The sequence below is a fragment of the Syngnathus typhle genome, linkage group LG1, assembly GCF_033458585.1.
Source record: "Syngnathus typhle isolate RoL2023-S1 ecotype Sweden linkage group LG1, RoL_Styp_1.0, whole genome shotgun sequence".
Lineage (NCBI taxonomy): Eukaryota > Metazoa > Chordata > Actinopteri > Syngnathiformes > Syngnathidae > Syngnathus > Syngnathus typhle.
Genome location: NC_083738.1, coordinates 16294866 through 16313776, shown reverse-complemented (window position 1 = coordinate 16313776; position 18911 = coordinate 16294866). Strand labels below are relative to the sequence as shown.

Sequence of the window (18911 nt, the reverse complement as noted above, 5' to 3'; positions counted from 1 at the left end):
TCTTTTACTCGTAAAATACGAAACGCTCGAGTTAATACTTTTTATTTATTTATTTATTTATTTATTTATTTATTTGTTTGTTTGTTTGTTTGTTTGTTTGTTTGTTTGTTTATTTATTTATTTATTTATTATTTTCCCATAAATTCGTTTTTAAACTTACTTAACATAGCAACGATAGGCGGAATGATTTTTTTTTTGATACATTCATAACGTCTTGGTTTTTTTCTTTCTGTCTCTCCTGGCCAATGGAAACTCTCGATGTGCAACACGCTGGCCAATCAGCTTAGCCCGTCTTGTCATTTTGAAAAAGTTGGCGGAAGTGGTCGTCCTGAGGAAGAGTTAAAACACTACAAAACTGCCAATTTCACGCAAAGATGCAGGTAACGTGTATTATTTCCCTATCGTAATTGTAAAATAATACAGTGCTTTTGCTAATTCCGACTTATTACAGTTTCACCTAGTTCATACAGCGTGTTGGCGATGATAACGTCGTTATTTACAACTGTTCCGAATGTATGTCCTTTGTTGATGGTAATCCTTCAAAACGTATTTAAAATGGCAGTTATCTGCAAACCTTCTAGTGATTGCAAATCGTTGCCATTATTGGTTCATGTTCCGGCACATAGTAATACATATGTATGTATACCGTCGAGCCGCAGATCCTGGATTCCCATATTCCTGTTCCTGACTCAGGCTTCCACCATCTTGTATTTGAGCGAGAAAATGTTATGAAAGCACTTCTGGAGTTACGGCCGGACTCCTCTCCTGGGCCAGATGAGATGCACCCAGCTTTCCTCAGAACTATTGTCGAGCATATTGCAGAACCCGTCCGACACATACTCCAGCTTTCCTTGGAAACCGGACGTCTACCTGTCGACTGGAAAATCGGCACAGTCAAACCAATATTCAAGGGAGGAGCTCGCCATGATCCGACAAATTACAGACCCATATGTCTGACCTCGATCGTTTGTAAGGTCATGGAAAAACTACTAAAGCGGGCTCTACAAAATCACCTGAACGAGCTTGACGTGCTAACTGCTGCTCAGCATGGTTTCCAGAAAGGACGTTCCTGTGTATCGAATCTCTTAGTAGCCAGAGAGAAGTGGGTAGCTGCCGTCGACGCTGGTAAATGCCTTGATGTCATTTTCGTGGACTTTAGCAAAGCCTTTGACAGAGTACCTCACATGCGTCTCCTGCTTAAACTCCAAAGGGTTGGTGTAACTGGGAAGATCTTATCCTGGATTGCTGACTTTCTGGAAGGACGTTATATGCGAGTGAAAGTCAACGACGCATACTCAGCGCCTGTGCTTATGTCTAGTGGAGTGCCACAAGGATCGGTCCTTGGACCCGAACTCTTCAAGCTCTATGTCAACGATCTCCCGCAAGAACTGAACATTGAGTGTTTACTGTACGCGGATGATTTAAAACTTTGGGCTGAAGTTACTAGCGTCGAGGATGCTGACCGTTTCCAAGACGTGTTAGATAGGCTCCAAAGTTGGACGGAAAAATGGCTGCTTCCAATAAACCATGCCAAATGTTCAGTGCTCTCCATGGGAACTCAGAATCCACTCGGGGCGTACCATATTGGAGGATATCTCCTTAAAAACACCACAAGTGAGAAGGACCTTGGTGTCATAGTGTCGTCAGACCTAAAGACTAGTCTTGACACCACGAAGAAGGTCACCGCTGCCACCAGGATGTTTGGATCCATCAGACGGTCTTTCGCCCGTATGACTCCTGCGATTTTCAGACCCCTGTTTATCTCTCACGTGCGTCCCATTCTTGAGTACGGACTGCCTGCAGTATTCCCATTGACCAAGTACGAATCCGATATGCTGGAGCGAGTTCAACGTCGCGGTACGAAAACAGTCGCAAAACTTCACCAGCTTTCCTACGAAGATCGACTGGAACAGCTGAATCTCTTCTCTCTGGCCTACCGTCGTCACCGAGGAGATCTGATATATACCCGGCGCATTCTCCGAGGCGAACTTGGTGAAGACCTGAGGGAGTATTTCATCTTAAATAATGATACTTCGACACGTGGTCACAGTTTGAAGCTATACAAACCGAGGAGGTTACGCATCCATGGTGACGCCACTCTCTCTACCCGTGTAGTTAATAGCTGGAACCGCCTACCCGAATCATGTATCACAGCCCAGTCAGAGGAAAGTTTCAAGAGAAGTATTGACGCAGTGTTTAAAGTCTGAAAGGTGAAACTGCCGACCGCGGTATCGGTACCGACTTTTTTCCGACATTTCAACCGCGGCTTGGTAGCATCCCTTCAACGTCCGGGAAGTGAAGGAGCTGACAAGGGATTCTTCCCTCTGCTTTCTACCTCTCAATGAAGACAATGAAGATATGCATTCACTTTTTGCACTGTGTATAATGTAGCCTTCACTTGTACGTATGTTACCAGATGACTGACAACATATTACTAACAATTCATGTTAAACTGTCTTTAAAAATGTCGATTTGTAATTTTGGTTGCTAACCAATTGCATTAAATTCCGAAAGACGATTAAGTAATATGTATTTCTCTATAGGGTAAAGAAAATCACGAGCCAAGGGCTTCCCAGCAACAGGTAAGATGAAAACATGCGGTGAACTAACATGTTGATGTTATAATCTTGCAGTTGTATTGAAATCTAGTGGATCCTTATACGTCTGTGTGTGTGTGTATTAGATAACAATCTGCCTCAATGTACTTTTGAGCCATTTATTTTACAATTGCAAACTATTGACATCAAAAGTCATCAATTATGGTACCCAAGAAGATGGTGTAAATTAAATCCACACAGGTTTATATTTATTTACTATTACATATATATATATATATATATATATATATATATATATATATATATATATATATATATATATATATATATATATATATATATATATATATATATGTATGCATTTTTTTCTTTGTCCTGCAAACAAAATGTCCGTACAGAAATGTGATTCTACTTGGATCATCTTGAATCAAGATGATAATTCATTTCTGCTTTTTACGCGTTTGACTAGACCTCGAGCATCCTGGCTGGCCCACAACGTGTTCCGATTAGACCGGGACGAGCCACGGACAAAAATCTTGTTACGGGTAATGTGAGCCCCCTTTAAAAAATCAATTGTGAATTTTGCAATTACTTTACTGATAAAGTGTATCTCAATTTCAGAACCCGTAAGACAATATGTTGGTTCATCCTCCAGTTTGGTTCCGAAGTAAGTACACAATAATCACAGAGTTTTGTGTTAAACATTTATGGATGCTCTTCTGTTAAAATTCATTTAAAATAACTTTTGAATTTATTTTTAAAGTAGTTGTCAGTGTGATTACAGTAGGTTTTAGCAACATTTGAATTATTGCAGATTCTCAATGCTGATTTCATTTTTAGAGGACAAGGTAAAGTTTCCATGGTTTGGTAGGAATAAAGAGTGGCACGTGAGTTTGAGGTTATATTGTCCCATAAGAAAAAAATGAAGCTTGATGGCGAAGGTTTGCCTTCACCTTTTTTGTAACTGAATTGTTCACTTTGTTTGAGGAGCAGCCCTCAGTGTTAGCTTGTTGTTCTTTTTTTTTTTTTTTTTTTTTTAATAACCAATCTACTCTTGACCCCACCCATTTTTTAAATTTTTTTTTTTAAATACAAACAGGCAGGTCAGTATTGAAGACTTTGACATCGGTCGACCACTGGGGAAGGGCAAGTTTGGCAATGTGTACCTCGCCAAGGTGAAGAAGCTGCAAGCCATTGTAGCTCTCAAAGTGTTGTTCAAGTCCCAGATGGAGAAGGAGGGTGTAGAGCACCAACTCAGAAGGGAGATTGAGATCCAGGCTCACCTCAAGTAAGTGTCTTCTTCTGTATTTGAGTTTGTCACATTGACTAAACACTACAGTGGAATTCTCTACAGTCAAATACAATCCCTTCTGATGCAATGCTCTGAAAGGCTTTTTTTTACCAAAAACAATTCTATATTTTATGATAGTCATGCTGTGAAAAACATTAATGGAAATACCACTGTATTGATAAATTTTTTTTTTTCCCCTCAGGCATCCCAACATCCTTCGCTTTTACAACTATTTTCATGACTGTAAGAGGGTGTTTTTGGTGTTGGAGTACGCACCACGTGGCGAGTTATACAAGGAGCTTCAGAGATTAGGACGCTTTGACGATCAGCGCACTGCCACCGTAAGCCATTGTGCTATGAACCGAGCTGCGATCATTTGGTCAGTGGCGATGTCATTCTGAATGATCGTCTCATGTTTGCAGGATTTCCATTTTTTTTATAATCAGTTTTTATTTCGTTTGGACTTTAGTTGGTTTTAAGTCATTTTTAGAGCAGGTGTGTTGAGTTTGATTACTTAAGTGTAGTTTCAGATTAGTTTAATTTAAAGTTATGTCACTATCCACAGGCCGGCTCAGTCAACTGTTGATATATGTAGTTTCGGTTTGTTTTATTCACACAAATTGTGGCTTCTGTTATGTTTTTTAAACACACTGGATCTTTAATGATTTTTTCAAAATTTATTTAAAATATTAGAGAGGATCCATTTCTTAAAATTCTCTTTTTCTATGCTCGCTCATGTCACTGCATCAAGTACTGCGCATGCGCGTAATGTGACTAAAAAAACGGACAAATAAGCTCTGATTTCTGAGCTGTCGGAAAGTTCGTCTGTAATGCCTTCAAATGTTAGTTTGTTTTGCTCGCCTTTGATCACTAAATTAATCGTGTTTCTTTTTTTTTTTTTCCACAAGTGGTTATAGTTCTGAATACATTGCTGTTTGCATTCCCAGTTTATGGAAGAGATCTCCGATGCACTGCTGTACTGTCACGCAAAGAAAGTGATCCATCGTGACATCAAACCAGAGAATCTACTACTTGGCTACCGTGGAGAGCTGAAAATTGCTGATTTTGGTTGGTCAGTTCATGCACCTTCCCTCAGGTATGCAGCACCTAAGAAATTGTAAAGAGTTTTGAAACAGATTTGTTTTGAAGCCGCAATTGCAAACTTCATGTACCGTATCGATATTTGTGCAGGCGGCGCACGATGTGCGGGACGCTGGACTACCTTCCTCCCGAGATGATCGAGGGCCGCACCCATAGTGAGAAAGTGGACCTGTGGTGCATTGGGATCCTCTGTTATGAGTGTCTCGTGGGGAACCCTCCCTTTGAATCTTCTTCTCATGTTGATACGTACAAAAGAATCACCAAGGTGGGTCATGAACAATCAGCCTTTTTATTATGTACCTTTTTCAGGCAAAATTGCAGCCTCAGTCATTCATAACGGAAGATGGAGAATTTCTCTTGACATAAATTGGTGAAACCAAATTTAGAGATTTCTAATTCATCAACATACACGCAAATAAAATGGGCTGGTAGCTGTGCACACTGAATCCGACGGTGATTTGTCATGCTGTACACTTAGTGAATGGGCTGCCATTTGTATAGCGCTCTTTTACTGTTTGTGTTCAAAGCGCTTCACACTGCTTCCTCATTCACCTACTGTTATCGCCATCAAGAGCACCTAGTGTTTCGGTGTCTTGCTCAAGGAGACTTCAACATGGTCACAATGGCTAGGGATCAAACCCCAGACCTTTGGTTTGGATCTTTGGTTAGAGTATGAACATTTTATGCATTTATTGTGCTATGGTTTGCTAAAAAGCCCCAGTTCAAGTAGTAAGTCCTCAAATTGCATCACTGACTAAAACAGAAGGGGTTGGGCAGATGATTTTAACAGAAGTGGCCAGCATCCTAGGGGAGAAGGCGCAAAAAAGTCAAAACTACAACTTAGCTCATTATTATGGGAGGGTGAAAGTGAAATTTTAGAATCCACTGTAGGCTCATGAACCATCCTGAATCCTTTTCCATTCTTGTGCAGGTGGATCTGAAGTTCCCAAGCATCATTTCAGAAGGTGCACGCGACCTGATCGGCAAGCTGCTTCGCCACTGCCCCGCCGATCGTCTATCGCTACAGTGTGTCATTGATCACCCGTGGATCCGTAACAACTCTCGGCGGATCTTACCCCCCCCTGTCTGTCCCACCAAAACCTCATGAGCCCAATCCAAAGCTTCCTTTATGTTTGTGATCGGTATATATTCTCTGTCCTGCATTTTTTTTAGTAAATGTCCTGCTATTGGCTCTTCGGGTATTCTTCATCTTTTATCTTGTTTTAATTTATGGGTGCATATCAATAAATATGTATTGTGGAAATTTTCATTTATGTATTCATTAATTAAATTCGACATGGGAAGCTTTGTTTATATTTCAGAATGTTAATTCCTATGCAATTTTATCATGAAAATAATATTGATAGTTTTTTGCTATGATTAAAATTCAAAACCAATTTGCATATTCGTTTTTTGACACGATTTAAAAAAAATATTCTATTTGAAGTACATAAGGATTGGGCAGAACAGGGTAGCGTGGCCGAGCGGTCTAAGGCGCTGGATTAAGGCTCCAGTCTCTTCGGGGGCGTGGGTTCGAATCCCACCGCTGCCATGAGATTTTTGTTGTCAAACTCATTTATGTCAATTCGAACACGTATATCCAAAGTATTTTACTCTGCGACGATTCAGTTTCACCTCGTTTCACTGCAGGTCTCCTAACGCCAGGGATTGTTGAGGTAGGACGTGATAAAATATTTGACTGTCGTGAAATGTTACTGTTCGATAGTAATGCTTGTCAGCAAGGATTGAACAAAATACTATGTATTATGACCTGCAGCCACATTCGGGGTTTGATCGATCGATTTTAGCTGACTAAAATGTATTATTTGATCTAATTTTACATTATACTTTGGAAACTAATATCATTTGTTAAAATGTATTTAACATGTGTGTATTTATTTGATCAAATAATAGTTTTACATAATTCATTTCGCATTTTAGCGTTTGGTTTTTTCACGAATCACACGAGCCTCAACTTTTGAAACAACGCCGTCGTTGTATTTCCGGTTTACTAATTGTTTGTATTTATACTCTTCCGGGTTGAAACCGCGCTCACACCGACGTAACCCAAAACAAAAACTCTTGCGTTCGGTCATGATATGATTAAATTGAATGATTAATAAAGAATCTAATTAATTTCAATATGGCGGGTTTACCACCGGGTGATCCGCAGCTAGTGTCAATGATAGTCAATCACTTAAAAACACAAGGACTTTTCGACCAGTTCAGGAGAGACTGCCTCGCAGATGTTGACACTAAGGTAACGACAACATAAATAGTGTAAAAGTAAAGTGTTAGTTTGACGCTTCAGTGGGCATGTTATTATTTCATAGAACTGGTCAAATCGGCTCACTGCATCATTTGGAATATGCTAGCTAACCACAACATTCCACGCACTTCTGCAAAAGTAGAACTAATAGTGTACTGCAAATTGCGATTAAAGGGATTTATTGCATTTTTTTTTATCATACCCGCAATGTTACAAGCGGTTTTCATTTATCAGTCGTGCAGGTTTGCTTGAAGCGTGTTTCAATAACGATATTGATGCTGATCAGTGGTCGTTCTCAAACTAGATTGAACGAAGATAGAAAAATCTTACGGCACACTGCAAACAAAAATGTCACACAAATATAAATGTAAACACTGAAAAAAGAGATTCTCTCATCTCGATTTTGATCATCATTTTGAGATGACTATAGCATCTCAATCATTGTACACGAAGATGATGGACGGGAAGCCTTGGCAACAGGTGCCTTTTGAAAACAAACGGACGAGCATTTTCTGGTGTAGATGATCGTAGTATTTACAAATTATTTTGGGCCTTTGGAGCAATGGTTCTAAGCTGTTGGTACCCTGAGATGCTGCCAATTCGCAATTGTGGATAAATTGGAAATGTGGGAAAAAAAAGTTTTTTTTCTTTAATTCGCAATATTGTTGATAAATAACCCCCACCTTTTTAAATTTGCTTACATGTTTAAAGGGAAATTTGAGACCACATTAAGAAACTTAAGCATGAACATGACAACTGCATGTATAAAAAGTGAATAAAGTAGTTGTACTAGGTTCATCTTGTTTTTTCTTTTTCAATTAATTCTTTGGTTCTTCTATATCAAACAATTTGTTTTAGGTTTATTTACCTGACATGTTTCGGCGGATTCTTCGGGCTTCATCAGAGTGTCACTGATGTGGTTGTGACGCGTCTTTATGGCCGGAGGACCATCAACAGGGACGAGGGAGCCTACATGCTCTCTACAAGGTGAACTGACAGCAGAGGGCGTGACTCACCTGTCAAATCTGACAGGTGAGCCACGCCTTCATCCATCAGCTGATAAAGACACGTCACAACCACATCAGTGACACTCTGATGAAGGCGGAAGAATCCGCCGAAACATGTCAGGTAAATAAACCTAAAACAAATTGTTTGATATAGAAGAACCAGAGAATTAAATGAATAAAGTAGCTAAAAGTAAAAGAATACCTTCCAAATGTTTCAACTGATCTTTTTTGTTTTGTTTTTAGGAATGTGCAGCAATAGTTTGTCATCTTTTTGTTGGGGGTAAATGTGCGACGTTGACAAGCGCAACAGTTACAGTTTCCAGAACTGTATTTTTTTTTAACAATTTATTTGCAACATCGCTGGACAAACATTGTTACATTTGAGTCGACACATAGCACCATGAAACGTTTGCATATCTTTTACAGCCAGCATATCTGAACCTGAAACAACGAGTGGACAACTTTGTCTCCAATCACCTCTCCAACCATACATGGAGCCCCCAGTTGAACAAAAACCAGTTGCGGAACAACATCAGGCAGCTGGTGTTGCAGTTAGTATTTTTCTTCTTTTCCTTTTGTACAACCGCTCTCTATGCATTCATGTTTGAAATGAACTTAGCAAAATTCAAAGCAGTTCATCCCTCTTAGATCCGGCATGCTGGAGCAGGGTGTGGATAGAATTGTGGCCCAGGTGGTGGATCCCAAAGTCAACCACATCTTCAGGCCGCAAGTAGAGAAAGTGGTCGACCAATTCGTGTCACCTGGCACCAGCAGCGAGGAGCCGCCGGCGCCGACGTCCTCGACGGAGACCCAAGTGGACGCTGTCATTCCTCAGCAGGGTACGTTTGATGTCATTTTCCAGTCACCTTCTCATCAATCAAATGTATGGTCAAATAGAGGATTTCATCATAGTTGATTGAGACCATGTTATTGTTCAGCCTCAACATCTGTGCCGACATCCACTGCTGCCACAGACGCCATGTCCATCCTGGACGCCATTACCTCGCTTAACCAGGAGGCCAACATCAGGTCCACCGAGAAGGAACGCAAAGCCCTTGACGAGCCCGTTGAGGACGGCGAGCAGGACATGAGTCTGGATGAGGAAGAAGACCGGAAGACGGAGGAGGAAGAGGCAGACCAAGCAAATCTGCGGGAGGAGCTCCGGGAATTAGAGGTAACGACAGTCGACGCTCAGGACCAGATGGACATTGGGAAGGAAATCTCCCCGGAGGAAATAAACATGCAGGAGGAAGAGCCACAAGGGGAAGACCAGGCTGAGGAGAAACTGAAAGTGGGTGTTAAAACAAGTGGGAAACCTTCAGAGGAGAAACAAGAGGAAGAAAACTACCAGGCCAAGCAGAAAGCCAAAGAGAGGATAAAAGAAGGTTGGTGACTACTAAGCTCGTTTTCAGTGAGCAAATGCTATGCGAAAAATGTAGCTGTCCCAAAAAAGAAATGACGTATGTCGAATTTTACTCAATTTGGAAATACTTGCATTTCAATACACAAGACATTATTAATCTAATATTTAGTGTTGTCGCTAATGTAGAATAGAATAGAATAGATCTTTATTGTCATTGTCACACGTGTACAACTTAACATGTCTTAGTTAAGTTCCAAAAATGTGGTGTGATAATTTGCAGAGTATTCTTTGGAGGACTCTGATTTGGACGGCCTTAGTGACATCACTGTGAGTTCCGTGCACACCAGTGACCTGTCATCATTTGAAGGGGAGAGCGAAGACGAGGAGCCGTTCTCTGATTCTTCTGAGGAGGGCGAGCGTGCACCAGATGGTCTCACTTTATTTGTCCTATCTTTTTTCACCACAGATAGCACCATAATTATATGTCGGCTCATGCTTTTTTCCCCCTTCTGTTCTCGCTTTTAAGGTGAAAACTTAGACAAGAGAGAAGCTGGTGAGGAGATGGGAGAAGAAGGCAAAGAGAGTAAGCCTCGCCGCAAGGCCTACGTCCACAAGCCCTTTCTGTACTCCCGTTACTATAGCGACTCTGATGACGAGGTCACTGTCGAGGAAAGACGGAGATCTGCGGTGAGTTGGACAGATGAGGAATTAGATATTTTTAGTAATAATATAATAATGTAATAATAAAAAATATATATACATAATTGCTTATTAAATCCCAGTCACAATATTGAGAGGGGGAAAAAATTGCATTTTTCAAAATCGTTCAGTCCTAGAGTCTACTATCACCATGCATGTATTTTCCATGTGCCCGTCAGGCCAAGGACAAAGAAGAACGTCTGCTCAAAAGGCAGCAAAATCGAGAGCGAATGGAAGAGAAACGCAAGATGAAAGCAGCACAGTCTGAAGAACAAGGTATTGCTATTTGGATTTGTTGTTGTGTGAAGATGGGTGTGTCCATGTTTCAGCATCATCGTCTACTACCAAGTCCAATCTCTTTTGTGTCTTATAGCTCAAAGTTTGTTCGCTGTGGTTCATAAATTACTCGATCATCAAATGTGTCTATCGTCAAGCTTAAGAGTGCTTGAAAAATCTTTACACAGCCAATGAATAGCTGAGTAGTTAGTTTGTTGGCTGAAGATGGAAAATAAATGTATACAATAAATGTAGTGGTTACCAGACGGTCAAATATTTGAATATGATAAAGTATGTCCAAACCTTCTACTGTTTTCCTTCACTTGATTGTTGCTATTGGTGCCCAATAGTAATCTACTCTGGTTAATTTATAGAATATATTGTAAGATTATGGACTTGCATCTGATTTTGTGTTTATTCTAAAGCTGAACTCAGTTGTTGTACTTGGTCATCATGTCCCGCACAGATCAGAAAAAACAGAAGAGCAGCCTGTCGGCTGGGCTCAAAACACCCCGAGCCAAAGAAGCCCGTAAAGAGCGTAAAGTTCTGGAGAAAAAAGTGGCTCTCAGCAGAATGAGGAAGCTCGACTCAAGGTGAGTCCAAAAGATCTCTCATGTGTACTTTGTTGCCTTTTTTTTTTTTTTTTTTTAAATTGAATCGGCTCATGATTGTGTTCATTCAGGAAAGAAGATGAGGTGACCAGCAAGAAAAAAGGAGAAGCAGGAGAAACATCAAAGAAATCAGTATGTGACCAACATGGGTGGAAGTAAAGTCAACAGTAACTATGATGAGCAGCATAGTGGGGTAGTGACGAACACATGGTCCTCACTGTTCTGAGCTTTGGGTTTCAAATCTGGTTCTTATGACGTTTGTATTTGTTCTTGCTCTCTAAATAATATACAAGATGGGTTTGATGAAGCTTCTGAAATTGCTTCTGAAACAAACAAATCCAAAAAGATCTACAGAAATTCTGTAGAAAATACTGATGAAGATATATTTTCCCTTTGGGTGGAAATATCAGGAAAAAAATTGCAGAAAAATTGGAACATACCTTAAAGTCAGTTATTCGTTCTAGGACCTGGTCCAAGCATGATAAAAAGGAGCGGGGGAAGTGCCCTCCGCGGACCTCTGTAGCTCTGCCACTGCATAGTTGTTAATATGGGTATGAATGGTTGGAACAGGCTCCAGTGACAGAAAACGGATATGATGAGCTATTACTATTTTATCCTTTTTAGGAAGTAAAGTCAACACCATTGCGCAGCCTACATCAGAAGCTGGTGAGAAATCAGTCCGAGTCTTCGGTGCCTGACGAGAGGCACCGGATTACAAGCGGGAGTGGCGGCATCTCTGAAGATTTGGGTGACGCCAAGAAGCTCCCTGACAAAAGTCGCACGCACGCCTTCATCTTGGACTTGGAGCTGGGCTCACAGGAGGCTCTCAGGCAGCGATCCGTCGGGAAGTTTGACCGCCCGTCCCGCAAGGAGCGCAAGGAGAAGGAACGCTCGATGTCTGAGGAACTCCCCAAGCTCAAACTGAAGCAGGAGAAGAAATCCGAATTCCAGGTCAACGAATCTCAGCAAAAGGAGAACATGACTGCCAGGACGTCCTCTGATGAGAGAAGTGAGAAAAAGCCTAAAGTAAAAAATGAGAAGAAAATGACCAGTACAAAGGAACCAAAGACTTCTGCTCCCGAAGCTGATGAGGCTTCAGCCAAGAGGATGCGGGCTCTGTCTGTTGACAAAGACAAGAGTCGTGAGAAAGACAAGATGAAAGAGAAAGAAAAGATAAAAGGGGCTAAAATAGCCAAAAGTGAGTCAAAGCAAGCGCTCCATCATGATTCTTCTGGCTCCTCTGAGGATCGGCCTGAGGTGGCACAAGGAGTGGACAGCGGTAAGAAGAAAGAGAAACACGGCAAAGACATCCTGAAAAGGTCCAAGAGCCACAGTGAGGAGAAACCCAAACTAAAAACGGAAAACAAAGAAAAGACAAAAGCAGAGCAACCCAACAAGTCTCTCGCCGATAGCGACAAATCCCCAAAGAGAGTCAAACAAGCAGAGAAAGCAAAACCCACGGAAAAATCCAAACCCAGAGAGGAACTCAAGTCCCACGCGGCATCCAAGACGGACAAAAAAACTCACAGTTTGGACATTCGTGGGGCTTCGGGTGCCGGCAAGCCTGAGAAGGAAAAGAAGAAGGAGGGCCCTGTGAAGGAGCAGAGGAGAAGCTCTGAAGAGCCTGTTGTCAAGAGCGCAAAGAAAAAAGCGGACAAGAAAGAGAAGAAAGAGGAGAACCACGAGGGGAAGAAAGCACCCACAGAAGACAAGGTTGACAAGTCAGACATGTCTGTTTCCACGGAGGCCGAGGAGACGCCAATGCAAGCGACACTCTCCGAATCGGCCATCGTCGCCTCTGACGGCCCTTGCGAACCTTTCAGCGACATCGCCCCCGAAGCGGAGACGCCAGTGCAGGAAATGCCCGTCGTGCCACCGGAGGCCGACGCTCTGCTGACGCTGATGGACGTGTGCACCTCGGCCATGGATGCCAGGCTGCACGCGGCGGTCGGCGGCGAGCACGGCCAACTGCAGGCGACCCTGCAGGACGCCGACATGAAGATGAAAGAGGCGGCCCTCACCCTGCTCTCCATGGACCCTGACAGCGCTTTGTCTTCTGCCTTCATGAGTCACGGACTAAAAGAGGAGCCGATGCCCGAGGAGAACAAGCAGAACCCACAAGAAGAGGCTTCTGACTTTGCGTACCAGACTGTGAAGAATGAGGGTGACAAATTGAACAGTGAAGGTAATGTGATTTGATTGTCAAATTCCCGACTTTTTACACAAGTATCTGCCCTCGAACAAGTCCAAAAAAGAGGACATTTACAACTGGTGTTGGCAACCAATCGAGTGTATTCCAAAAAGGTTTCGAGAATTTCACTTTGAATGGTTATCCAGTGCTTTCTTGATGTGCGACTGGTTTGTTTAAATCCAATCGTAATGTTTTCCTCTTAACAGAAAAATCTGAAATGGATGCAGCAAGTGACCAACCCCCCTTGCTGCCTGCTGTCCAGGTAAACCATTTTCGTTCCCTTCAAGCTTTTAGTTTAGTTTATTCTAATTGAGTTCTCAGTCTTAATTTCAAACATACAAACGTAGACTTTGATGAGACACTACTTTAATGTCTTGAAGTTACCATTCTGTACGTATGTGTGCAGGAGAAAGACTCCAAGCCACAAGACCTTTCTTCGAATGAAAAGACTCAAACTGGAGAGAAAGCTGTCGACTCAGCGCTAGCTGAAAATGAGGCAGCACCTTCTGATGAACATGGTAAATGCAGTCAAATATCCCATAGGTCAGAAATATGATTGCAGAATTTTTTGGTGACGCTGAACGTTCGATTGAAGACGCTCCAGTTGCTGATGACGGCACAGGAAACGTGGAGGGGAATGTTGCTGTGCATTCTTGTGAGGCAGCTACTCTCGAGCATGTTGACAGTCCACAAGGTGAGCACGCATGTTACAAAGAGGCACTTTTCTCCATCTGACATAACATCTTGTCTCGTGTCATCTTCAGTGCAAACCGCGTCAGATGTCGTCGACACGCTGACACGGGCCAATGTGAGAAAATTGACTCTCCTTTTCTTAGTTATCGTAAATGAGATTAAAATGTAACAATTTATCTTCTGAATCATAGGCAGACGAGATATTAGCCATGGAGCAGATGGACGTCGGTAAGGGTACGTGATGATTTTATGCACAAGCTGTGGCCCACTACATTGCAGTTTACTTTTTTCCGTGCAAAATTCGAAACACTCTCAAAAATGTATTTCTGCATCACGACAGACTACAAGCGCAGTAGGAAATGATGGCTATTTATTGATTTCAATTTTGTTAATAGCTGCCTTCTCATCATCAGGCAAACTGGATCTGCAAAAACAGGAAGAGGAGGCGCATGGTGCACAAACTGTAAGTTAGCTGTTTTGTTCACTAGGTAACAGTCCACAGCTTTATCACTTTCCGATCTTCTTTAGGTGGAACTCTGCTTTCCAACTGGAGTGGTCACAGAACCCAAGAGTGGAACAGAAGTGGCCAAACAAGAAAGTGTGTTATTGTAATACTTGTTTGAGACCTTAATGGCAATATGATTCCAAGTTGAACCACGATTGCTATGTTTTTGTTGTCTTTGTCAACATTGATCTAGGTGAGAGCTCAGACATCCGTGAGCCTGAGAAGAACTCTGAGGTGTCCAAGAAGGTAATTCGTACACGCGCAGTGGGATCATCTTTGATGCCTTAGGTGTTGCAATTGTGTGTGTCATCTTTCCTTCTTTTTCACAGCAGGAAAGAGGACGAGGCAGACCGAAACGAAAGCTGTCAAATCAGAATGTTGCAGCAGTGAATGAATGCGGTAATAATTTTGAGATGCTAGAAATGTGGCTGTTTTGCCCAAAGGGACCTTTGACAACACCCACTTCATTTGTCCAGTAGGTAGCGATCAGGATGCAAAAGAACCGTCACCTGAGGTTAGAGACGCTCGATGTTAATTTATTCAAGAAAAAAAGAAAGGTGAAATCAACTTTTTTTTTTTTTTTGGCAGGAAACTGAGCAGCCGAGGGTTGTGGAGGTGAAAACGCCGCGCAGGGGACGATCGTCAAAAGCCGCGGAAGAAGTGGAGGAGGAGCCGCTGAAGCACTTGGAGAAAAAGGAGCAGACGCCAGGTCGCAGAGGGAGACGTCCAGCACCCAAGGGTATCGCTGCTGGTAGGACTGCAATCAAGTACATTTATTACACTCCTTTTCAATGTGCACTCCGGTAATGGAGTGTATTTTGAATTTATTTTTGCCATAAGAAGTAATAGAAAGCGTATTAAGGTTAACTTTTCATCCACTTCTGTACTAATAAAATTATATTTAACATAAAGGTTAAATGTGACAACTACGGAAGCAGAAGTGAGACCTAGTTTTTGTTTTACACTTAAACGTCAAGGTATATACATAACTGAATAACCGTTCGATTCACTGAATAACCATCCCATAATTCTACTGTACTGTAGATCGGATTGAAATGAAGGCCTCATTATCAGATGAACCCGCAGTGAAGAAGAAGAGATCAGCGAAGAATGGAGAAGTGGGAGATGAAATGATCAAGAACACCAGTGAGGAGGCCATGAAGGACACAAGTAAGGAGGCCACTGCAGAAACAAGTGGGGAGGACACAAATGAGGCTCGGACCGGCACAAGTGCGGAGACCATAAGTGAAGAAACCCTAAAGAGCACAGGTGAAGAGATGATGCCTGAGGCTGGAAAGGGCACAAGTGAGGAAGCTATGCAAGTGACAGATGAGCAGGCTTCAAATGGTAAAAGTGAGGAAGCGACTACAAATACGAGCGTGGAGACCATCAAAGACACAAGTGAGGAAGCAGTAGAGGACTCTCATGAGAAGGCGACCAAGGACTCAAATGAGGAAGCCACAACCGATGTTAGTGAAGAGAGTACAAATGACACAAATGAGGAAGCATCTAAGGACACAAGTGAGGAGGCATCTAAGGACACAAGTGAGGAGGCATCTAAGGACACAAGTGAGGAGGCATCTAAGGATACCAGTGAGGAGGCATCTAAGGATACCAGTGAGGAGGCATCTAAGGATACCAGTGAGGAGGCATCTAAGAATACCAGTGAGGAGGCATCTAAGGATACAAGTGAGGAGGCATCTAAGGATACAAGTGAGGAGGCATCTAAGGATACAAGTGAGGAGGCATCTAAGGACACAAGTGAGGAGGCATCTAAGGACACAAGTGAGAAGGCATACAAGGACCTGATTGAGGAGGCATCTAAGGGCACTAGTGAGATGGCATCTGAGGACACAAGTGAAGAGACATCTAAGGACACAAGTGAGATGGCAACTATGGAAACAAATGAGGATGCCATAATGGATGCTACTGATGAGTACACAAGTGAAGAGGGCATCAAGGACACACACGAGGAGACAATGAAGGACACAAGTAAGAGAGAGCTATTTTAAAATCTTGTGGGTGTGATTCACTGTGTCTAAATCAGTCAACGCTTTTTCAGTTTCTACCCCCAAAAATGAGGAGGCAAAGGTGGAGAGCGGCAGTGAGAAGAAACCCGACGTTGTACGTGGGCGGGAAAGTTTAAAATGCTGTCTTCTTATTTGACTTACTTTGCCATTCTCATGCCAACTTCAAATCCTGTAAGAGAGTATTGTGGAATGTCTTCAGGTTGACGAGCAGCAAGGTTCCACTCCCAAGAAGCCGGCTCGGAGGGGAAGACCGCCCAAGGCCGCAATGGCCTTAAATGACTCAGGTTCTTCTTTGTTGTCCCTCTTGAGTGATTCTGAATAAAACTAAACGGAGAGTATTTTTTTAAATTGACATCTGCGGTCCTACTATCAGATAAAAAAGAAAAGACTGCAGGTGAAAAGGAGGCGGAGCAGAATGACGCGGACGAGATTGGTGGAGAGAAAGACCACGACGGCAAAGAAAAGAAAGGCCGAGCTACAACGCGCTTGGCATCTCGTCTGGAAGCTGAAAGGTGATTCCTTACTTCTGCTTTGATGACCAGCGTGTACACAATCATTTTGAATATTGTAGAAAAGTTTGTTCATAATTGAACGACTTTCAATTCAAAAAGTGAAACTTGCATTTTATGCAGATTAATTCAACACAGGAAAATACTTTTCAAAAGGTTAATTCCTACCTCCATTTTTATGAAAATGTTTATCTTATGTAGTATTCTCATTTCATGAGATGATGCATTTTATGTTTTTATTATCTGTAGGCTCTAACCGTTAAAAGTACCAAAAAAATAATAATGAAGATTTTCACTCTGTCCATTATGGAGCAAAAATAATCACGGTTATTTTCTTTGATATTGAAGCGTGTGTGCGCGTGCGCCTTGGCCTCTTGGGGTCAGTATGGTGCTGTGCATTCATGGAATACACACTTAACATTAAGCTACAAAGAGTAGAAGAAAATATGAATGTTTGTCTTTTTATGGTTGCCATTTCAAGTCTTGTACAACGGTACTGCGTATTTATATATAATAGAAATTGTTTTAATAATCGCCTACAGCTGACATGCGTGTCATATTTATTGGTCATTTTCAGAAACAAGCCCAGCAAACCTTCCACGAGGGCCAGTCGACTGAGCGGCAAAGACGAGACTGCAGCTGCTGCACGGTCAGTTCATTTCATCACCTCACACCCATGCACGCACGTTTGCAAAGCATTGTTTTTGCCCTTCTAGTGGAACCAGGAGCCCGGCAAACGCCACCAAGGGGGCCCGCAAACTGGAGACCAGCCCTGCTGCTGTGCGAACGCGAGGAGGGCAGAAGCCAGAGGAGCCCCCGGCCAAACGAGGAAAACGCTGCTCTCACGTAAACAATTAAATTTAGACGCTTGTATCTGTGCTTGGGGGCGCACAGCTCAGCAGACAAAGCAGTATATCAAGTTGTGCTTCGGATCACACTCTTTCATTCCTTTTTTAAGCGCTCACAAGTAGGGATAATTAAATGTGGTCACACACAATCTTGAGAATATTAGCGTTATTTTGTAGTAAAATATTCATTCTGTGAATGACAAAATGTGTTTGTCGTTACATGTGTGTATATATATATTTTTCTTTCGTTTTTTGTCTTACAATAAAAAGAAAATCATACATTCTTTTTTCATTTTTTGATTAAATATGGACGTCACAAAGTTTGACTTTACACAACTGAAATGTTGAGGGATATTCTAAAATGAACTTTAATTTCAGAATAACCTTTTGAGGTGATTTTAGTTTGACCTCTCCACCTTTGAATTTATACATCCAACTGTTCAGTGCTTCAATACTTTCGACACAACTGGCTGTTCACCGTTGCAAAAAGTGACACCGGACTCTCACTTCTCCTGCTGTGAGGTGTCAAAAACAATTTTATACATCACGCCATATGCCACTGCTGACATTTCACGTCTAATCTTAACTGTATGATGTTCTGCTGCGGAAATATTCCACCTAGCTGGATTCGGTGTAACTAGTTTTTTTTGATATAAGAAAAATAGACCAAAATCATTAAATTATTTCAAAACCTTTCCCACCAATAATGTGACCTGAAACCAGTACAAGTCAATTGAAAATATGCATCAAACAATGGTTGCACAAGTGTGCACACCCTCTTATGACTGGGATTAATGTTCAAAACAAGATTAGATTTTTTATGGAACTACAAGGTATATTTTCCTTGTGGACTCCACTTTGATATCTTGGACATTTCTCAATAAATGTATGTAAAAACTAAAATGGCCCCTAATCGGAAAAAACTCCCCACCCTTCTCATATTAATAGGACTGTAAAAGC

General features: G+C 41.9%; 2 protein-coding genes and 1 non-coding gene across 7 annotated transcripts; all 3 read left to right on the top strand.

Annotated features, from left to right (window-relative positions):
- Positions 1-269: 269 nt before the first annotated feature.
- Positions 270-6220, top strand: aurkb (aurora kinase B). The gene is made up of 9 exons (XM_061287706.1): positions 270-380; positions 2544-2582; positions 3028-3103; positions 3180-3225; positions 3658-3846; positions 4052-4190; positions 4797-4945; positions 5041-5215; positions 5882-6220. Exons 1-9 carry the CDS (start codon positions 375-377, stop codon positions 6056-6058), a joined length of 996 nt encoding a protein of 331 aa, XP_061143690.1. The 5' UTR covers positions 270-374; the 3' UTR covers positions 6059-6220.
- Positions 6221-6420: 200 nt separating this feature from the next.
- Positions 6421-6502, top strand: trnal-aag (transfer RNA leucine (anticodon AAG)). The gene has a single exon. It is a non-coding gene; the product is annotated as a tRNA-Leu (tRNA).
- A 472-nt stretch (positions 6503-6974) lies between these two features.
- On the top strand, positions 6975-18230 carry bod1l1 (biorientation of chromosomes in cell division 1-like 1). Of its 5 annotated transcripts, none has more exons than XM_061282509.1 (27): positions 6975-7210; positions 8653-8777; positions 8875-9065; positions 9201-9611; positions 9870-10019; positions 10116-10276; positions 10468-10564; positions 11031-11157; positions 11247-11307; positions 11800-13360; positions 13573-13628; positions 13773-13884; positions 13962-14060; positions 14131-14174; positions 14251-14293; positions 14473-14522; positions 14588-14657; positions 14758-14810; positions 14894-14963; positions 15041-15078; positions 15153-15315; positions 15609-16556; positions 16627-16688; positions 16794-16878; positions 16968-17106; positions 17681-17752; positions 17820-18230. In XM_061282509.1, the coding sequence occupies exons 1-27, from the start codon at positions 7094-7096 to the stop codon at positions 17959-17961; spliced, it is 5247 nt and encodes a 1748-aa protein (XP_061138493.1). In that variant the 5' UTR covers positions 6975-7093; the 3' UTR covers positions 17962-18230. The 5 variants fall into 5 exon arrangements, with proteins under 5 accessions (XP_061138493.1, XP_061138486.1, XP_061138477.1 ...); XM_061282502.1 differs by having other exon boundaries at positions 9165-9611; positions 14897-14963; positions 15044-15078; XM_061282493.1 differs by having other exon boundaries at positions 9165-9611; positions 14897-14963.
- The last annotated feature ends 681 nt before the right edge of the window (positions 18231-18911 follow it).

Excerpts from the sequence above, each read along its gene's own strand:
- aurkb (XM_061287706.1), top strand. Across the intron at positions 2,583-3,027 it reads CAAGGGCTTCCCAGCAACAG|ACCTCGAGCATCCTGGCTGG; the intron begins GTAAGATGAAAA and ends GCGTTTGACTAG. Across the intron at positions 4,191-4,796 it reads ACGATCAGCGCACTGCCACC|TTTATGGAAGAGATCTCCGA; the intron begins GTAAGCCATTGT and ends TTGCATTCCCAG.
- bod1l1 (XM_061282478.1), top strand. The coding sequence starts at position 7,094 with ATGGCGGGTTTACCACCGGGTGATCCGCAGCTAGTGTCAATGATAGTC. Across the intron at positions 10,020-10,115 it reads GGGCGAGCGTGCACCAGATG|GTGAAAACTTAGACAAGAGA; the intron begins GTCTCACTTTAT and ends CTCGCTTTTAAG. Across the intron at positions 14,523-14,587 it reads AGGCGCATGGTGCACAAACT|GTGGAACTCTGCTTTCCAAC; the intron begins GTAAGTTAGCTG and ends GATCTTCTTTAG.